Below are 19,789 nucleotides of genomic sequence, written 5' to 3'. Positions count from 1 at the left end.
AAAGTAACCCAATGAACTTAGATATATGTTTGCAGTTGGTGGGGGACAGGGGTTGGCAGCAACAAGAGGAATGGTTGGAAGGATGGACCCGGTCAGGGAACTTGGTACCAGGGACCCTGCCAGAGTCTTCTGAAATGCACCCTCACATGTTACGTGGTGCATGTACACAGAAGGGGCCCAATGATGGCTTTTTAGATGGAGGAGTGAATGAGTGATCCAAACTCTGGTACCAATGAAAATGGCAACTAGGCATGGAAAGTAGTAGCAAGTGCATATATAGCCCTATCCTGGAGTTGTGTGTGTAGAGGACCAGTGACCAAGCCTTAGGTTTCAGTATTTCCTAGCTTCTCACTGGGGACATAAAGATGGCCTTTGTGCTCTGTAGCTCCTTCACTTTCAGGATGTGGACTTCTTTTCCAACTGCCTTCCCATGGGAAGTCTATTTCATTTTTTTTGTTTGCCCTTTTGCTTGGTTTGCTGGAATTTGTCTTGGACTGAATGCGTTAGGAAAGGGCGGCATCCACTAGACAAAGCTGGAGCTTCATTGTTTCTCATCAGCTGCTGCCTGTAGGTCACTCAGAGGTCCTACTGACATATATGGCTTTATTCGAGCCCCAGGGGAGACGGCCTTTGACCTAAATCTTGGAGAGGTAAGGGAGAAAGGAAGCAATAGGCCAGCGCCTGAGAGCAGGAACAGAGAAGGTCTCTGTGTCTCTCTGGGGCTGCAGTTGCACGCCCCCCGCCCCCTATCCCTGAGAATGTTGCTCCAGTTATAAACAGTAAGGACACAGCTACATTTTAAGAGCTGTTTCCTTGGGAACCATCCCATCCATCGTTGAATAAGAAGGGAGTATGAACTGAATACATTGCATTTGAATTTGGGACAAAGGTGTTGACTCATCTTTGTTTTACTTAAGAATCTTTTCTTCTGCATACTTCACATCACCATCCTCTTCCAGCCCCTTTACATTTTCCTGTCCTATCAACCTGTGTAAAATGCTGCCTGAGGGAACTGGGGTGGGATGGTGCTTGCTCTCTCCTGGTGCAAATTAGCAAGGCCTACTTGCCAGGGATCAGGCTCCTAAACTTCTGCCACTTCCTTTCGACTTCAGGAAACTTAATAATCATCTTCTGTTTAAGAAGAATCACCTTCTGGTTAGGAATCATCTTTGGACTTTCTGCTTCCATCCTGTAGGAAACTAAACTCCCAGAGCCCATAAAATAAATCATGACAGACACAAAGCCTGCAGCTCCAAGGCCAGAACTTTATGGAGAAGTTAGCCTCTGCAGCCAGGTGTGCTGGTGCATCCCCACTGCTTCTGAGGCTCCAGGGGAAGGACTGTTGCTGGACAGCGTAGGACCCCCTGACCCTGGCCCCTCTCCTAGCCTTCCGGAAAGTAACGATGTCATAGTCCTGGTAAGGTGGCCTTACCCCACTACATAACATTCTTTTCATTCATTCATTAGGAGTAACTATGACTTGAACTATGGGCCAAGGAGGATTCTAGAAAGTGAAGAAAACAGACACAGATAATGAACAAGGTAGAATAAGGCATGCTGTGGTGCACAGTGATGGATTTTAAAGCTACATATTCCATAGAGGAAGGGTGTGAAACATTAGATCACTGCTGGAGGAAAGCTTCAATTCAAATTGTCTCCCGTTTCCAAGACAGGCAGATGACCCCTTGGGAAGACACATCCATCCTTACACATGTTCTGTTCTTTTCAAAATCACTGTTTCTTGAAAGCTCTGTTCTGCACATCATTTTCCACATTGAGACATGCTATTTAGAGAGGTGCTCTTTCAGGGTCCTTTTGAAATGGGAAAAGTTCCCTTATCCCCTAGCAGTGCATGCGATAGGGGTGTGGCTGGCTTCTTGGGTGCCCCGCTGCTCAAACTCTTAGGGGAGCATACAGATGGGCAGGAGCTGTGGGGCTCCGATCCCACTGGCAGTGTCCGGGGGTGAATGTTGATAGCTCCTGAAGCCCCAGTAGGCATGTGTTATGGTGCGCTCTCTTACTTTGCCGACTATAGGTGGCTTGTAGCTCAGTTAGACCCTCCACCTTGTGTCAAGGACAGAGGGCTTTCTGTATCCCAGGTTCTTGCCTTGGTGTACTGGAAGAATCAGATCACATGTGAGCTTGGAGAATAAGTGCAGTTTTATTGAGTGCAAGTAGCTCCCAGCTGATGGGGGAGGTAGAAGGGAGACAGTTTTCCCCTGGAGTTGGGCTGCTCTGTGACCCCAGCTCTCTTCTGACTGCCTGGGCCAAACTCTGCCTGGTGCCTCGTCCCACTGGTTGATGGGCTGCCTGCATGCGATACCTGTCTGTATGCTCTTCTGCCGGTATGCTGTGCTTCATGTTCTCTGGACTACCAAGCTGTTTGCGTCTTCTTCCGGTGATGTGCTCCTCTCGATGTCTGACCGCATCTGTCTCTGCCTTGCTAGGGTCTCAGGTTGTATAGGCCCAGGATTGGGGCATGGCAGGCCAGAGCGGTCTTGGGAAATGTAGCATTTGGACAGGAAATGCCTGTCCGCACCCAGGTCCGTAGGGGTGGAGCCCTAGCCAGGGACCACGCCCTCCTCTACCCAGCATGCTCCTTCCCCCTTTCCATGTTATTCAAAGGGACCACACTCTTCCCTTCCCAGCACTCCGGTATCACTTAGTAGATAACACTTCTGTGGCAGGGTCACTCCTTATCCTTATTACTCTTGTTTTCCCTGTATTAAATAGAAGAGGCATTGGTTTAGTTGAGAGTTCTAGACCCTCTCCTGGATTGGACAGGACACTGAGGCCCAAGGCCTGGTTTCTCACAGCAGGAATCTCCTCTCCCAAATCTCCTTGTACTCACTTCCCATCTTTCTTCTAGGAGTGCACATGACAGAGACTCGCCAAGTAGGGTCCTCTGGCCTGGAGCCTCACAATTTCCTGAGAGGTGAACTCTCTTGTCAGGCAGAGTCCCAAACCCTCCCAGAAATTCAGGGGCAATGCCTGGGAGTCTTCATTTTAACAAGAGCCCAGTTGATTCTTCTGCTCAGTACAGTTTAAAACTATGGCTTTAGGGCACTAATGAAGGCAGCACCTGCTAAGATCAAGATCTGTAGAGTCAGGGAGAAGGCTTCAGCTAGCCTGGCCAGTGTGGGCACGGAAAGGGAAGGCATGTCTCCTGAGCCCAGCTGCCCGCCTTCCCTGCACCCTGGTTCCTGCTCCCTGCTGCCTCCTTCTTCCCCTTGGCCCGCCAGGGCCCCACCACTTTCCTCTCAATCGAATCCTGCATTCTGGAAGGCTTTCCGTCTCGGAAATGTGCACCTGACTTTGGATATAGCCTAGAGTTGCAATTTAAGCTTTGTTAATTGTAAGATTCTTTGTTGAAGGAATTAGAGGCACCAGTGGGAGAGAATTTCAGGAGAAATGGAGCCTTCCCAGGACCTCTTGGAATTTTTGGCCGTCGCTTTCGTGGGTGAGGTCGGTCAGTCTAGACAAAGCATGTCAGCATCCTCAGTGAATGGGGGACCCCAAAAGAACCAGAGGCCCCTTGACACCCAGAGGGCATTGTCACATGGTCTTGGTGTGAACTCATCTGTGAAACATGCCCTCCCCAGGGAAGTTGGCAGGGCGTTCTTTCCAAGGCAGGAATTAGGGCTCTCGGTTTTCACACCTCTCTGAGTGATGGTTTCCCCCCAGGTCCCATCAAAGGGGACTTGACTGAGGCTCTTTCTTTCCAGCCTGCTTCCTCTGGACATGTGACTGATAGAATTGGTTTGTCTCAGTACCTCTGGGCTGCATTCTTCCAGACTGTTTGATCCTGTGGCCACTATCTTCAACAGAGGGGCAGTGACATGATGGATTTCACAACTTGTCCCTTATTAGATTTCATCCTATTCTGCGCTCCTGGGGAGGCCCTAGAGTGGCCCGTAGCTCTGTCATCTGGGCCACTGCCTCCCCGGAAACTCTCACGGGCTCTGCCCATTGGGTGCTGGGGTCCCAAGGCAATGACAAAGCAGTCAGTAGGTCAGCTGACAATTTAGCTTCTGAGCACACATCACACCTCCCTCCACTGTGAGACCTGAACCATCAGACAGACATAAAAACCCACTTTAGTTCCAATACAGCTGGACTGAGATAGGTGGCTTGGCACTGAGGGGTTCCTTCTGCTTCCCTGGACAGTTTTCCTGCCTGTTCCCCTCTCCCCAACCCCCACTCTAGCATGGGGACTAGAGGCCTGCACACTGTGGTCCTTGCACTGCCCCCGTCATGGTCTTCCTGGACACAGGATGGATGGGAGAGGAGTGTGTGCAGGAGTGGTCATAGGCAGGGTTCTGTGAAAGGCAGGGCTGGTGTCACTCCCAGCAAGTGGGGTGATGCGACTGTCCCAAGGGGCCCCATATCATTTGCCCCCATGCCAGCTATTTGCTGGGAGACCAGTCTCAGAGCACAGGGTAGGACAGAGGCTACTTGGAAGAAGTTCTTTACCATGTTTCTCTCACCCAGAGAGGAACTGTGGTCAGAAGCTCCTGGATTAGGAGCTTTTCCTTGCCCACCTGGGGTGAGGGAGGTGGTGAATGCAGACGAGAGGGCAGAGAGAGGCAGCATCATTCCAGTCCTGCTCCTTCCCAGGAAGGATGGAAGTTCCATTTCTCCTCCCCATCATGAAAACCTGAGCACAGAACAGCAGAGTCCACCATCAGGACTCTGTAGGACCACTGGCTTGTTCACCAGCTGACTGTCATGCGCTTGCTTTCCTCTTTAGGGGATTAGGCTGGGCACTCCTTTAACCACAAGCAGCTGTCAGGAGGGCAGGACCTCCATTCCTCTGAGCTGGTACGTAGGAAGAGTCAGCAAATTGGTACAAGAGGCTGTTGTCATCTTCTTTCCAATTGTCTGGGAGTCCAGCTGGATCCCAAGGTGAGCCCAGTACAGCAGAATGGGATAGATTGATTGACTCTGGCTTAAGACTCCAGCCTTCTGATTGCTGAACTCATTGGAAACTGTTACAAAAATGCTGTTCCATCAAGAGATTTGCATTTTTACTTCCACAAGTCTTTGAGCAACATTAGTAATATATGGTTGGAACATTTGCCACTTGTTCCTTAGTCCTGCAAATTTTTTTCTCAAAGCATTCCATCCTCTTCAAGCCCATCTACCCTACTGGGGCCTCTTCCGCTCTGCACTTGAAGGTTGACCAAGGTGAATTTATATTAGCTGCTCACAGCTGTGCTGAGGAGGGCAGCGTGTTTGTGGAGTCAGGAGACCTGCTGATTGTCCACTGCACAGCCCTTGCTGTTGGCCTGGCTGCATCCCACAGCTTTGTTTCCTTATGGTCTGTGGACTCAGACCCCTGGCTTGACAATGTATCAAATTCACTTTGAGATAGCATAGGATTAGCAGCTGCAACAAGATACTTATGGGAGAACTTTGGGAAAATTCCCGCAGCTCTGGCAGGGTTCCTGTAAAAATTTTTCTTTCTTGTAGGAACAAGTAAGATTAGGAGTGGTGCTGCTAATTGTCAGATGCCAAAGTTGCTGCACGGTCCTGTGAAAATATCTGCACTGCCGGGGAATGAGGAGCATCCAGTGATTCCCTGCAAAGAGTTAGTTTAGAATCCCAGTTTGTTAGCTGTTTCAACACATGTGTCCATAAATAGATTAGGGAGAGCTTGTTGCTTTCTATCCTAAATAAGGGAAAGGGAACTGTAATTGGATTAAATCAAGGACCCACAATTTCTGACCCTGAAAGGTGCATAAAAAATGACCCGAAGGCACCTGTTGGTTAGAATGGCAGCAGCTCATTCAAGCTATAGAGATTTAGACACAAGAACAGGGAACACTTTCTTGTTGGCCACTTGGACAGTTGAAGAGTCACCCCCTGAGGCAAAGGACTGACAACAAAGGACCATTCTGAGGTTGGGGGGAGGGGTGGAGGTTAGAGCAGTGACTAGAACAGGTGAAAGTCCCTCTACTTAGACAGCTAGTGTCCTTGTGGATATGGGCTCACTAGGTCTCAGGCACTGTTCTCAGCACTTCACACACATGAACCCCTTTATCCCCTGCATCTACTCTGACATGGGCATTTCTCATCATCCCCATTTTACAAATGGGTAAAATAAGGCACAGGAAAATTAACTGACTTATCCAAAGACATACAACCAGCAAGTGGCAACTGAGTCTTTCAACCCTGTGAGCATGTGTGTGCCAATTTTTAAAAGGCATATGTTTCACCCAGGGGATCTGGGCTTAAAAACAGATTCTGATTCAGTAGATCCGGCATGGGGCCTGCCATTCTGCATTTCTGAGGAGCTCCCAGGTGACACTGACATTGCTGGCCCGTGGACCACATGTGTGATAATAAGGGTCCAGGCCATGATGGGCATCGTTGGTCTCCTGGAAACCAAGCTTCTTGGAGATATATGTGTATTGTTCATCTCCGTATTGTCATCATCAGGACCTTCTTATCCTTATCTAGGCTTGATTAGCTGAAGCCGTGGAAACCCAGCCAAGCTTTTTCAGGAGAGAAGCGGGCATAGTCTAAGGATGCAGAGCTCATGGAATGCAGGGAGAGTAAACACAACACGCCCAGCCTTGTGGGGCCTAGAGTGCCATTGAGCCTTTGGTCTCTCATCTTTCCTCTGCTGTACAGTTCTAGCCTCTGCTCCATTCTGTTCACCTGTTTTCCAACATAACCACCCACAAAATCCGCTGGCTCTTTCAATCTCAGGGCTCATAATAACCACATGCACTCTGTTTCTTATTTTAAATGCTTGAAGGGGGCATCTGGCAGTCAGTAGATTACAGGGGCTATGGGTATTGAGCAGGTCAGGGAGGCTGGGCATGAGGGACAAATTGTCTGATATATCTTAGATTACATACAAGGTCAGATATTCACTAAGAGCTCTTCCTGGAGATCTAGGTTGCTTTCTTTGGGAGGAAGTCAGAAAGAAATAGATAATTCATATATTTTACCAAGCACCTATCAGCTACCAGGCAATGTGCCCAGTGATAAGGATACAGAGGTAGAAGATATAGCCACCACTTTTTAAATAATTTAAGTTCTGATGGCAAAGGAGTTCTAGGATCAAGGCAAACTCTCAGCAGAGCAAAGCCCTCCTTCTGAGAACAATTAGGAAAGCTGAAAATAAAATCTATCAGCACTTCTGCTTTCTGATTCACATATCTACATTTCATAAATATATTTGTATTATATAATTACGTAGTTATATATGTGCATATATATCCAGCTATCTTAATTGTTCTCTGAAGGACTAGATAGGTAATTAGATCACAGAGAAAAACAGCAAAGTGAGCCTAGTTGCTGGAGACTTTTAACTCTGAGAAACTCGCTCTTACTTAAGCAGTGCTAGTTGAAAGAAGCTATGGAGAAACTGACAACCAGGATGTTTAGGAGGTGAGTGAGTTTTTGGCAATTCTTAATTCTAAGAAACTCACTCATACTTAAGCAGCGCTAGTTGACAGAAGCTATGCAGAAAGTGACAACCAGAATGTTTAGGAGGTGAGCTAGTTTTTGGCAATTCTAACAGTGAGATAAAAATTGGGAGGTTGTGGTAAATACCCCAGGATTTTTACTGGGGAACCCTGAAGGACCAAATGAACCCTGAGTAAGGGCAAAGCAGAAATAGACCAGACTCTATAAAAACTGAAAGCCTCTCAACAGTTCAAACCCTGATTAGATTAAAGTGACCATTCCCCCTACTCTAACTTCCTATCAGGGAACCAAAATTTTATCTAGAGCCTCCATGATTTTCTATATACAATGTCTGGCATTCAATTAGAAAAAAGTTATTAGGCATTCCAACAGACAAGACCCAAAGCAAAAACAGATAATAGAAAGGACTCTATGGGAAGTGCAAATATGAAAGTTTATCAGGCACAAACATTAAAATGATATGATTGATATGGTTACAGAATTAGATGAAAAGCTAGAGAAATTCATTAGAGAACTGAGATATCTACAAAAGAATTAAACAAATAATATAGAACTGAATAAAAATAATAAATGCAGTTAAGAACTTAATAGAAGGGTTGTACAGAAGGTTAAACACAGATGAAGAGAAAATTCTTGATTTGGAAGTTATATCAATAGGAAATGTCCAGTGCAAGGCCCAGAGAGACAAAAGGAAGGAAAATTCACAGTTGAAATCATGACAATAATAATACAAAAGTTTGTGGGAGAGGCAGTAAATTGAATTTAAGTTCTAGGCCATCTTTGCCATATTTCTTGCCTCTTGTATTGATTCTATCTCCATTCAATTCTGGTCCTAGATTCTCTTGTCTAGAGCTCTTCATTGTGGTAACCCCTGAGCACATGCAACTGTGTAAATTAATTAAACAAATAAAAGTAAAAATTCAGTTATATTTGGTAAGACCGGCTACATTTCAAGTATTCAGTAGCCACATGTGTCCAGTGGCTGCTGTATTGGACAGTGCACGTATAGAATGTTTCAATAACTTCAGAAGGTTCTATTGAACAATAATTTCATTCCCTGATATTTTACATCATAGGTAAAGATCATTCTAGATCTTTACCTATGATGATGTTACCCCTGTGCATGGAACCTTCCCATGCGTCCAGACTCCTTTAATGCGAGGTTCAAAGTTTCACACAGTGTAACTCAATTCTGTTTCCCTGCCTGTTGAAAGCAGGCAACTTGAATTCAGTGATCTACCATTACCTGAATGAAGACAAAATGTTCTCACAATTAGATGCCTGTGGCTCTGTGGGACTGTCTTGCATGGAGAATGGTGCTCAGAGCACTAACCTTGAGTCATCCGATGACTTCAGGCTTCTCTATCCAGGAATACTGGGACAAGTACACTACATTTTAGAAAGACTCCCACTAAAATGGTAAAATAAATCATGTATTAATTCTTGGGTTTCCCATTGGGAACTTCTTATTCTTCAAGCCTATGGGGCAAGTGGGGCTTTTACTGAACTGCATCCTGAGCTTGCCATTTACTGGCTTTTAAACATGGACAACTTACTTCACCTCTCCTGTGCCCTGGGTTTCCCGGCTGTTAGGTAAAGTCCTTGCACCCGTACCTAACGTGAGTTTTGACAACTAAATGTGGTTTTGCAAATGTAGAAATTGCATTATAAATGTGAGTGCCATGTGTACATGTGGCATTATTTTTTCATACTATGCTGTTTCTTTTTTGTCTTTCAGTCATTTCCCTCAAAGCTTCTGAAGAGTCATCCTTTGAGAAAACGAAAGAAACTTGGGCATTTTTTGAAGGTAAAGCTTGTGTGTTTCTTTATGATAAGATGCAGCCTCACTTTTAGACAATAGGAAGGAAACAGAATATCAAGAAAGGATCCTAACTTCTTAGTTTTTAAGTTGTTTTCTTGGTCTAAACTTACTCAAAGTAAGATGGAAATCCCTGTCAGTATCAGGCCATAGTTTTGAAAGAGTGGAAGTTAAAGCGCCAGTCCACATAATTTTTGTTTGTTTGTTTTGTTTTGTTTTGCTCCAAAATTCCTACTCCCAGGTGATATTAGGGAGGAATCTTCAAGTGATATAAAAATGATAAGTACCTCTACTGTGACTACATTTTATTTCAGGTTGCCTAAGGAATTTGGGGTTCTAGAGACAGTTTGCAATCCTTAACCAAGTAATTTTCAACCCATGCTAGAATCGCTCGTGGAATGTTAAGAACATGAATGCCTGGACCACATCTCTAGAGATTCTGATTTACTTTGAAGTTGTTAAAAGCACCAGATGATTGCAGCATGCAGCCAGGCTGAGAACCATGGCCTTGGAACAGTGGTTCCCAAAGTGTGATTGCAGATCAGCAGCATATGCATCACCTGGGAGCTTGTTCCAACTGCACATGGCTGTGCCCTGCCCTAACTTATAGAATCAGAAGCTCTAGGGATGGTGCCTAAGAAATCTGGGGTTTAACAAGACATCCAGGCAATTCTGATGCACATTCAGGTTTGGGCCTTAGGGCAGGGGTTGTCAACAGTGGGGGACTTTTGCTACTCCAGGGGACAGTTGCCAATGTCTGACTGTATCTTTGGTTGCCACAGCTGTTGGGGGTGCTCCTGGCATCAGCCATAGGGGCCAAGGATGAAGCCAATCCTACAATGCACAAGATAGTCCCCATGACAAAGAATTTTGCCTCCAAATATCCAGAGTGCTGAGATTGGAAAACCCTGTATTGGAGTAAGGAAAGTTCAGAGAAATTATTGTCATAAAGTGGGTGAGGATTATGATCATAAGAAATGGAAGAATACACATTGTGAGTTCTCCGGCAGAGCCTTGGATCAGTGAAAGGCTGATTAATGTTCACAGGTGGTCGGGAACTTTTTGTAAAGATTATGTCTGGTGATGGCACAGCATTTATTGATGAGGAATGATCTAGCCAAAAGTCTCTAAGGAAATGCACATGTCTCGGGGCCTCACTGTCACCCTTTGTTAACCCACTGTATGATCTGACAGAAGGAGGGCCAGCCTTAGGGGAAAGGTACTTGCTTTCAAGCCCACCCCTTCCAATACCTAGTTATAAAGCAGTAGACTGAAACACATTCTGTCTTAGGAAAATGTAACTTTTATTGTGAACATCGTTTGCAAACCATAAGGTGTCACCCACATAGGCCTCTAGGATTAGTTGTTTAGTTTTGTAGTCATAAATATTTTGTTTATGAGATTGCACTCATGAGAATCCAACAATGATTCTTTGTATTTCCTGATGTTTCTCTGCATTTTTGTAGTTGCCTTTTTCTTTGTTTGATGACTGTCTCCTAGTAAAATAATTCCCATTTCCCCCACTCAGCTTCTCATTAAGAGAATGCCTACTCATTGACAAAAAGATGAAAATGACTTTACTTCTCATAGAGTGAAGCAGTAGTAAGGGCAAGATTTACCTTTCTCATTACTATTTAGTAAAATTGAGGCAACTCCATTGATGTTTTGCCCCATGTCTCTGGAGCTGCTCTGTGACCAGGCACTGTGATGGGTTGGGGTATGGAGAGGGCCTGGCTGTGGCAAGGGTAGAGCACTAGGGATGTGACAGCTAGACCCTATATATCATCAGATGCATCAGAATCTCCCAGGGAGACTTGGGGCTCCAGCCTCTGAGATTCTGATTATAACATTAGGAAGGGATCAGAGAACTTTCAGGGCCACAGGTGATTCCTATGCAAGTGGTCTGAGGACCATACTTTGAAAATACTATGGTGCAAAAACAAGACTATATGTTTGGAAAGATTGTGGCATTTAGACCCAACATACCCCACAGCATAATCAGCATTTCTAAAACCCTTTGTGCAATTAACAGTATCTCATAATTCATGTGCAGCTATATAATGTCAGAGTTACTCCCGACCTAACTCTCTACATGAAATCTGTAGCCCAGTATGTGCTCTCTTCTCAACAGAATCAGGCCTCAACAAAAGCAGAACTGGCATTCTCACTATGTGTAGTGCCTGCCTCAGAGCAGCTGTTTACAGAGCAATCTTTTCCTATGATTTCGGCAGCAGCAGCATCTCCGTGCTTTGCTTTTTTAAACCCAGCTGTAGCTTTGGCGAGGTTAGAGGTACAGTTGAAACTCCCTGGCACATGATCCCAGGCCTTTTGCCCTTTTGTTCCTGAACAGGAGAGCTACAGTAGGGGTTGTGGATGGATATCCATCCTCCTGGGGCTTAGTTCGTCCTGGCTGTGAGCCCACTGCACAAAAGAGGCATTGATTGTCAGGCCTCTTTGTGAGATTCTGGAGTGAGTTAAAATCCTTTGGGGCTATCACTCAGGTGTTTCACCTTGAGCAAGATGGTATTACAGGCTGGATTAAAAAATAGAAGTACAGAGCCTTCTGTCTCAAACTGTCATCTCCTGACTTTCCCATTTGCCCTGAAAATGTACAAGACTGAAGCTGACTTTCTTGATTCAGAAGGCAGGGGAGAGTGGGGTTCCTGGACTCTGCTGAGGGGCACTGGGGTCACTCTTTTTCAAAGGAGCACTGAATACCCCTGCCGGGATCAGGGTTGCTGGGCAACAGGTGCCATCTGCCTGGCCCTGGCTTGGTGGGACTGTTTGGGAGGGCGGGAGCTGGCACACTGACATTGTGCACCCCAGTCTTGGCCTCTCTCTGCATGGGCAGCTGCTCCAGCCTGCCAGCCCTGCCATCTGCTTCAGGGAGGCCTGGGCATTTTCTGCATGGCAGCTTGCAGTTGAGTCTAAAAATGGCAGTGAAGCCTTTGGAAGTTCAATGGCAAAAGACAAAACTGTAAATGATTTCAGAGAAAGGGAATATAGCATGATTTTTAGAATTATTGTGGGCGTGCAGGTATATGTGGTATTATTTTTCTTTTTCTTTTCGTTTTTTTTTGAGACGGAGTTTTGCTGTTGTTGCCCAGGCTGGAGTGCAGTGGCATGATTTCGGCTCACCGCAACCTCCGCCTCCTGGGTTCAAGCAGTTTTTCTGCCTGAGCCTCCCAAGTAGCTGGGATTACAGGCATGTGCCACCACGCCTGGCTAATTTTTGTATTTTTGGTACAAAAATTTGTACTAATTTGTTTCACCATGTTGACCAGGCTGGTCTCGAACTCCCGACCCAGGTGATCGGCCTGCCTTGGCCTCCCAAAGTGCTGGGATTACAGTCGTGAGCCACCATGCCCGACCATATGTGGTATTTTAAAAGTGAACTCCAGATTTGATTAATTGCAGATATTTTGTTAAACTCAAGCCTTTGTTGAAAGGTCTGGCTTCAACCTTTCAGCGAGCATTATTTAGCCTAGTCTGATTTTTAAAACTTTTGAGCCAACATTTCATAGAGAGAGTTTTACATAAAGAGGTAAAGGATGAATTGGAAGATCTGGCACCACTGGGCAGGCATTCCAGCCTGAGAGCAGTGCCCTGGAGCTGAGTAGGGAAGGGCTTTGCATTAGCTGACACGGCAGGAAGGCGACTGCAGTTGTAGGAATTTGTGACTCTGGCTTCAATGGCTCAGAGTTTAACGTTGTTTGCAGAGAACACCCAGGGAGGGGGTTTTTCATGTTTTGAGTGGACACAGCAGGGTGGTTGTCTTTATGCAACAAAAGGAATGCTTGTAACAGAAGGAAAAAAAAATTCAACATAGGCATACTGGTTGCTGCTCAATCAAGGGGAAGTCAGGTGGTCTTTCTGAGCTTTTCTTCTCCTGCAAGGCAACACTTTTTACAAATCTGTAGCTTCAAGAACAAAACAGAGAGTGGCTATGACCAGTCCTGTGTGTGTGGGGAGCCACACGCAGGCAGGAGGTGCCCGCTGGAGGGTGTCCATAACTGGAGGCCTATGTGTTTGGCGGCCAGCTGAGCCTTCTGGAGTAGCCAGATGTTTTCTGATTCTGTAGCTCTGGATGCCTGTGGGGAGCCCCCTTTGAGCCATGTTGAGGAAGCTGTGATCTGAAACTGTAGCTTGGGCCTTTTGAAGCCCCTCACCTCCTGCTAGGGCAGAGTGGGCCCCAGATGTCTGCAGCATGCTGTTAGGGACGCTTGGGGAGAGATGCCTGCCGCGGTTCTCACGTGCAACCTTGTCCCTCCTGGGTTCCTGCCGTCCTGAAGTGAAGGAAAGAGCTCAGATGAAGAGGTGAGCTTGTGGATCAGCTGCTGTGCTCCATGTCATGGAAGCTTTTGCAAGACAATTTTCTCTCCATTCCATCAGTAAGACTAAAGGCAAGTTTTCCTGCCTTTGGGTCTGGGGACCACATTTGCATAGTCCCTTCCAGGCAGATGCTGTGTTCACCTGCCTGAGGTTCTGTCTGCCTGGCAGCATGACTGTGTTGTTCACCATCCTCTCCTGCCAGCAAGGGCTCTGCTATCTTGTTCTGGAGTAGTTTGCTCACCAGTGTGGAAAGGCAGGACTGGCCATGGGTTTGCTGTGTTGTGGCCATCCTGTGCCCTGGGATCCTGTGACAAATCCTGGTCTGTGAACTTTGCTCTGTCCCCGAGTTCATCATGAAGTGTCTTGTCCAGAATCCAAGAGTCCTGTTGCTGAGTTTCACACTGTTTAAATGGATGCTGCAGCCTCTCTCCTAACTCTGACCCCTCACAGAGTTCTCCACTCTATTAATCTACAGAGCCCACACATCAGAGACACAGGCATTTACTAGAAAGGCAGTTTTGATTTTTAGATATGTGAGAGCTTTCTCAAGCTCCTCACATCCCGTCAGCTTCTGGACCTCTCTAACCTGACTCTGCCCCCACCAGCCTACTGACAGGGCTTTCCTCCAAGACTTTCCCAGTAGCTTCCTAGGGAAGCTACTGGGAGCTACCCAGTGGATGTTTTCCAGCAGTTGACGCTATTAAGTCATCCTTCTTACAGTGCTTTCTTCTGGGCTTCCAGAACTCTCGCCTCAGCCCTTCTCTGCATCCATGACTAGCTCTGATCCTTTGTAGGAGACTTCCTTCCACACACTTGCCCCTCTCCCTCATATATTAGTGCAGATGCACCCTTCACCTGCTACCTTGCCCTAAGGCACTTTCTACTTATTTTATTTTTAGTCCAGACATCTAAATTGCCAAGAGCAGGAATCTAGTCAAACTAGCTTATGCAAAAATGCTGACTGCCTTAAGAACACGGGAAGATCTCATGGACTCCAGGGGCAAAGGTTGTGCTGGGCCTCCCTGGGGCCCAGGCCAGGGAGGGGAGAGTCAAAAGGAACCTGAATGTCTGATTCCATTTCATGCCTCCTTCCCTCTCATTAACCATAAGCCTGACCTGCTTCTCCAGGCTCTCCCTGGGAGCCAGCCACCTGCTACTCCCAGTAGGCTTGCTTTTTCAGCTTAAGCACTTAATGGTTTCTCCATGCCCCAAGGGCTTTACAAATGTGCTTTTCTGTTGACTCAGCTATTCCACTTCTAGGAACTTAATCTTGAGAACATATTGTGAGAGTTGTACTAAGGTTTAAGTTCATGAATGCTCACCATAGAATTATTTATGATGGGGAACAGGTAGAAATACTTTGAGTAGCCAATAGTAAGAGGTTGTTAAATCACTGCTGGTATATTAATATGATAAACTTTTATCATATTTTTCAAAATGATTCTGAATCCTTTTTGAAAATAATTTATTGAGAAAATGAGATAAATTGAAAAAAAGATGTGAAAGTATATGATCTCAATTTTAAAAGGTATGCATATTCATCATAAAGTATACCAAATATTTATTAATAGTAGTTATCTCAGGGTGACAGGATGGCTGATGGCTTTTTTTCTATATATTTTTGTATTTTTTGTTATTTTAAATACAACTCAGTGCAGAACTCTAGTACTCTTGGAAGCTTCTCTCAGCCTTCTGAGGCTGGGCTGTTTCCCTCTGAGTGTTCCTGGTATTGGACACACGTTCTTATTGTTACACTTACTAAGTGGTCCTCTATTTCTTGAAGTGAAAGATTGTGTGTGTGCATTTTTATCTTTCTTGTACTCAGGAAAGTACTGATCATGACTGATAGTAAATATCTGTTGGTCGTAGAAATTTAAGTTAACAGAGAAACATTTTTGCTAAGTTCAAACATTTGCTAAGTTCAAATAAATGTCTGTGTCATTTTTCTTCAAAGATGGTTAGAATAATGTTTTGGCTTTCCTTTTCACTTTCTGAGCAGCTTGGCATTGTATTGATCAGATTAGTGATAAAGTTGATTATTAAAGTTTAAGAAATATAAGCATATGTAGCTGGGTACTGAGGCTCACACCTGTAATTTTAGCAACTCAGGAGGCTGAGGCGGGAAGGTCCCCTGAGCCCAGGAGTTCAAGGCTGCAGTGAGCAGTGAGCTGTGCATCACTGCATTCCACCCTGGGTGATGGAGTGAGACCTTATTTCTAAAAGAGATGTATGTACGTGAACATGGTTTAACTGTTGACATTTATACAACTTTTTATTTTGAAATTATTGTAGATTAACATCTATTTCTGGCCAGGCACAGCGGCTCACGTCTATAATCCCAGCACTTTGGGAGGCAGAGGTGGGTGGATCACCTGAGGTCAGGAGTTCAAGACCAACCTGGCCAACATGATGAAACCCTGTCTCTACCGAAAATACAAAAATTAGCTGGGTGTGGTGGCGTGGACCTGTAGCCCCAGCTACTCAGGAGGCTGAGGCTGGAGAATTGCTTGAACCTGGGAGGAAGAGGTTGCAGTGAGCTGAAATCATGCCACTGTGCTCCTGCCTAGGCCACAGAGCAAGAAAGAAAAAATCAATTTCTAAAAAATCATACACAGAGATCCCTTGTACTAATTTGTGTCCTTTACCTAATGTCTCCCAATGATAGCATTTTGCAAAACCATAAAAAAAATCACAAACAGGATATTAACATCCATATAGTCAAGATACAGTCATTATTAGTGGCCGTTGTAGCCAAACCCATTTTCCTCCCACCACCACCCCCTTCTTAACTTCTGGCAGCCACTCATCTGTTCTCTATTTCTATAATTTTGTCATATCAAGAATGTTACATTGATGAAATCATACAGTATGTAACCTTTTGGGATCTTTTTTTCCTCTCGGCATACTTCTCTGGAGATTCATCCAGGTTGGTGTGTGTGTCGGTAGTTTGTTCTTTTTATTGCTGAGGATGCTGTGGTGTGGATGTACCACACTTTGTTTAACTATTCACTTGCTGAAGGATATCTGGGCTGTTTCCAGTTTTTGGCTACCCGACTTACATGTACAGTTTTTCATGTGAGCTTAAGCTGTCATTTTTCTGGAACAAATGCAAGGAATGCAATTTCTGGGTTGGATGGTTGTTACAGGTGTCTCCTTTGAGAAAGTGTCAAGCTCTATTATAGAGTGGCTGGGCCGCTCTACATTCCCACCAGCCATGTCTGAGTGACCCAGTTTATCTGTATCCTTGCCAGCATTTGGGGGTGTCACTGTTTTTTATTTTAGTCACCCTGAAAGGCACGAGGGATATTTTATGATAGTTGCATTTTGCATTTCTCTAATGGCAATAGAAGTCAAACATTTTCTCATGGGATTGTTTGCCACCTGTACATTCTCTTTAGTGAAATGTCTGTAAGTTTTTTAAATTTTTTTTTTCATTTTTCTAACAGGATTGTGTGTTTTTTGCTGTTGAGTTTTGAAAGTTCTTTAGAGTCTGGATACCAGTCCTTTGTTGAATATGTGGTTTACAAAAATTTTCTCCCAGTCTGTTTGACTTTTCATCCTCTTCATATGGTTGTTTACAGAACATAAGTTTTTAATTTTGGTAAAGTCAAGTATAGTATATCAAGTTTTACTAATATAGATGGGACCTCTGGTGTCAAGTCTAAGAACTCTGTCTATTCTTAGATCCCAAAGATTTTTCTTGTGGGTTTTTTCTAAAGTCTTCTAGCTTACATTTTACGTTTGGGTTTGTGGTTCATGTTGAGTTAATTTTTGAATAAAAGGTGAGGTTTGTGTTAGTTTTATTTTCTGCCAGTGGAAGTCCTATTGACCCAGCACCATTGATTGAAGAAACTGTCCTTCCGCCGTTGAATTACTTTTGCACTTTTGTCAAAAATCAACTGAGCATGCCTGTGTGGGTCTATTTCTGGGCTCTCTGTTCTGTTGCATTGATCTGTGTCTGTCCTTGCACCAATACCACACTACCGTGATGAATGTAGCACTGGGATTTCCAAATTCCAATTCCGATTGTTCTCTTGCCAGCGCACTTCTCCTTCTGCGGCCCTCGGGAGGCTGACTCCTGTGTCTGTCCTTGCCTTTCAGATATCTACGTGTATGCTGTCCTCGTGTGCTGCGTGGGGATCCTCAGCATTCTGCTCTTCATGCTGGTCATTGTCTGGCAGTCTGTGTTTAACAAGCGGAAATCCAGAGGTAAGAAAACAGATAAGGTCATGTCTGGGATGGGAGCACACCCTGACCACAGACGGGCGGAAGATGCTAGGCAAAGTACCACCTTGGTGGAAAAGTGCATTATGAGTCAGGGATTATTTATCTGTGATTGTGGGCAAAGTGAGCAAGCTGTGTTTCCCTTGGACTCTGCTAAAATACACTGTGGCCATCATTGACATCACTGAATTTCCCCTTTCTTGGTTTCTGAGGCCCCTTCCTGCTGTCAATCTCCCTGACAGTCTGTGGTGTCAAATGAGCCTAGGGTTGGATTTTGACTCTGCTGTTTGAGGCTGAGTTTTGGGGCAAGTTCCTGAGCCATTTTGAATGTGAGTTTCCTCATTTATGAAAGGGAATTGACACCCTCTTCTCTCGGTGGAATGTTCTTATGAGCGTTCACTTTCAGGCAGGTGACACTTGGGAAGTCTTCCCCATTCTTTCCCTGACCGGTCTGAGAGTTCCCGTCCGTCTCCTTTCACTTTGGTGTCCCTGTTTCCCTGCACTCTGCCCTCAGCCCCTTCCTGCCTTCTGCCTTGCTTCTCAGGAAAGTGTAGTTCTCCTGAGTCTTGTATCTCTATGAACACTGCTTGCTTTCTTGAGAGTCCCTGCTGCTCCTCAAGCCCCAATTTCACTTGCCCAGCAGCTCCTGTTGGAGGTCTCCTTTGAGAGCCTCTCCCTGTATCCCACTTCAGAATCTCCAAAACAGCTGGGGACACTGTGACTCCCAGAGATGACCAGGGTAAGAGCCGAGCTCTGGAACTGCACCAACTCCGGTTCCAGTGGCTCCCTCATTTACAGGTTGACAACCTCCCTCTGTGCCTGCCTTCCTTATCTGCGACATGGAGGAGGCAGGAGTGTAACAGTCTCAGGCTCATGGTGAGGACTCAGTTACCAAAAGAAAGATGCTAAAACCCATAACACAGGCTCCAGCAAATGTCCTGCTTGTATGTTGACATATGACTCTAACTATACACAATAATTGTCACTATTAGCTTAAGGTCATAGAGCTTGGAAATGTTAGATTCAGTGGTCACGGCTTGAGGGGCCACTCCAACAGTGACTCTGTGCAGCATTAATGCAGGGTGTGGGCAAGGCTAAGGGACAATGAGGGAGGTGACACATACAATGATAAGTACCTATGGGATGCTGTTTCCATCCTAGACCTTAAGGGACAAGGGGAGGGGAGATTCCTGGAATGGACCATGCAATAGCTGCAGCTTTGGGAGAGGTGTCACCATTAGGGGCCTGCAGAGAGGAACTCAGCTCCTGACAAACCAGGAGGCAGCTGGGAGGGAGCCAGGATGGTACACTTCTCAGGCCCTCTCCCCTCCCCACTTGGATCTCCTGCTGCTATTGCCCTTGGTGCCACCCACCAGAAGCCAGGGGGCCGGGAGCAGGAAGGTGCCTTCAGGGCTGAGCAGGGAGGACAAAAGTGGATGGGGATCTAGAGGACAGTGGAGAACTCCAGCATACTCAGCAATCAGCGATGGGGCAGAGGCTGTAGCATGGGTATCTTTCCTCTGGAGCCCGTGCTCTCCCACCAGCCTCTGCATGTATCTCTCTGCTGTCCTTCAAAGCCAGCTCCAGGGCCTTCCCCTACCTCCCTCATCAGTGGCAACGCAGCCTTTTTTCCTGTTCTCAACCCCTGAATACTCTTGTGAGCTTGTGGCGTGTTGCACTTGTGCCTTGGCATGGGCCTCCCTTCCAGAGGACAGTGTGTAAGGCAGGCACCACACATTCAATTCATTCTCCTTGGAATTTGGCTCAGGACAGATGCTCAGCACATGGTGGACAAATGGGTTTATTTCCCACCTGCCTTGCTCCCAACTGTTGGAGTGTGGAAGCCACATAGGCAGTTTCCAAGCTGGGTATGGTCTGAAGGCACTTTTGCCTGGGTTCAGGGACATGATCGAGAGTCCTCATGGGCTGCAGGCCCTGCTAGGCCCTAGACAGGGTCAGGGAAACAAAGCAAGG

At 45.8% G+C, this 19,789-nt stretch overlaps 1 protein-coding gene across 2 annotated transcripts in view; it reads left to right on the top strand.

The window, feature by feature from the left end:
• Window positions 1–19,789, top strand: part of VSTM4 (V-set and transmembrane domain containing 4) — a 96,458-nt gene that overhangs the window by 21,345 nt on the left and 55,324 nt on the right. For both annotated transcript variants that reach the window (XM_033209242.1, XM_033209243.1), the window contains exons 3-4: window positions 9,179–9,247; window positions 17,693–17,800. In XM_033209242.1, the coding sequence (XP_033065133.1) occupies window positions 9,179–9,247; window positions 17,693–17,800 (177 nt within the window). The remainder of the gene's footprint in view (window positions 1–9,178; window positions 9,248–17,692; window positions 17,801–19,789) is intronic.

The sequence above is a fragment of the Trachypithecus francoisi genome, unplaced genomic scaffold, assembly GCF_009764315.1.
Source record: "Trachypithecus francoisi isolate TF-2019V2 unplaced genomic scaffold, Tfra_2.0 Lachesis_group9, whole genome shotgun sequence".
NCBI lineage: Eukaryota > Metazoa > Chordata > Mammalia > Primates > Cercopithecidae > Trachypithecus > Trachypithecus francoisi.
The sequence above is the reverse complement of the archived record's forward strand: the minus strand, read 5'-3'. Positions and strand labels throughout refer to the sequence as shown.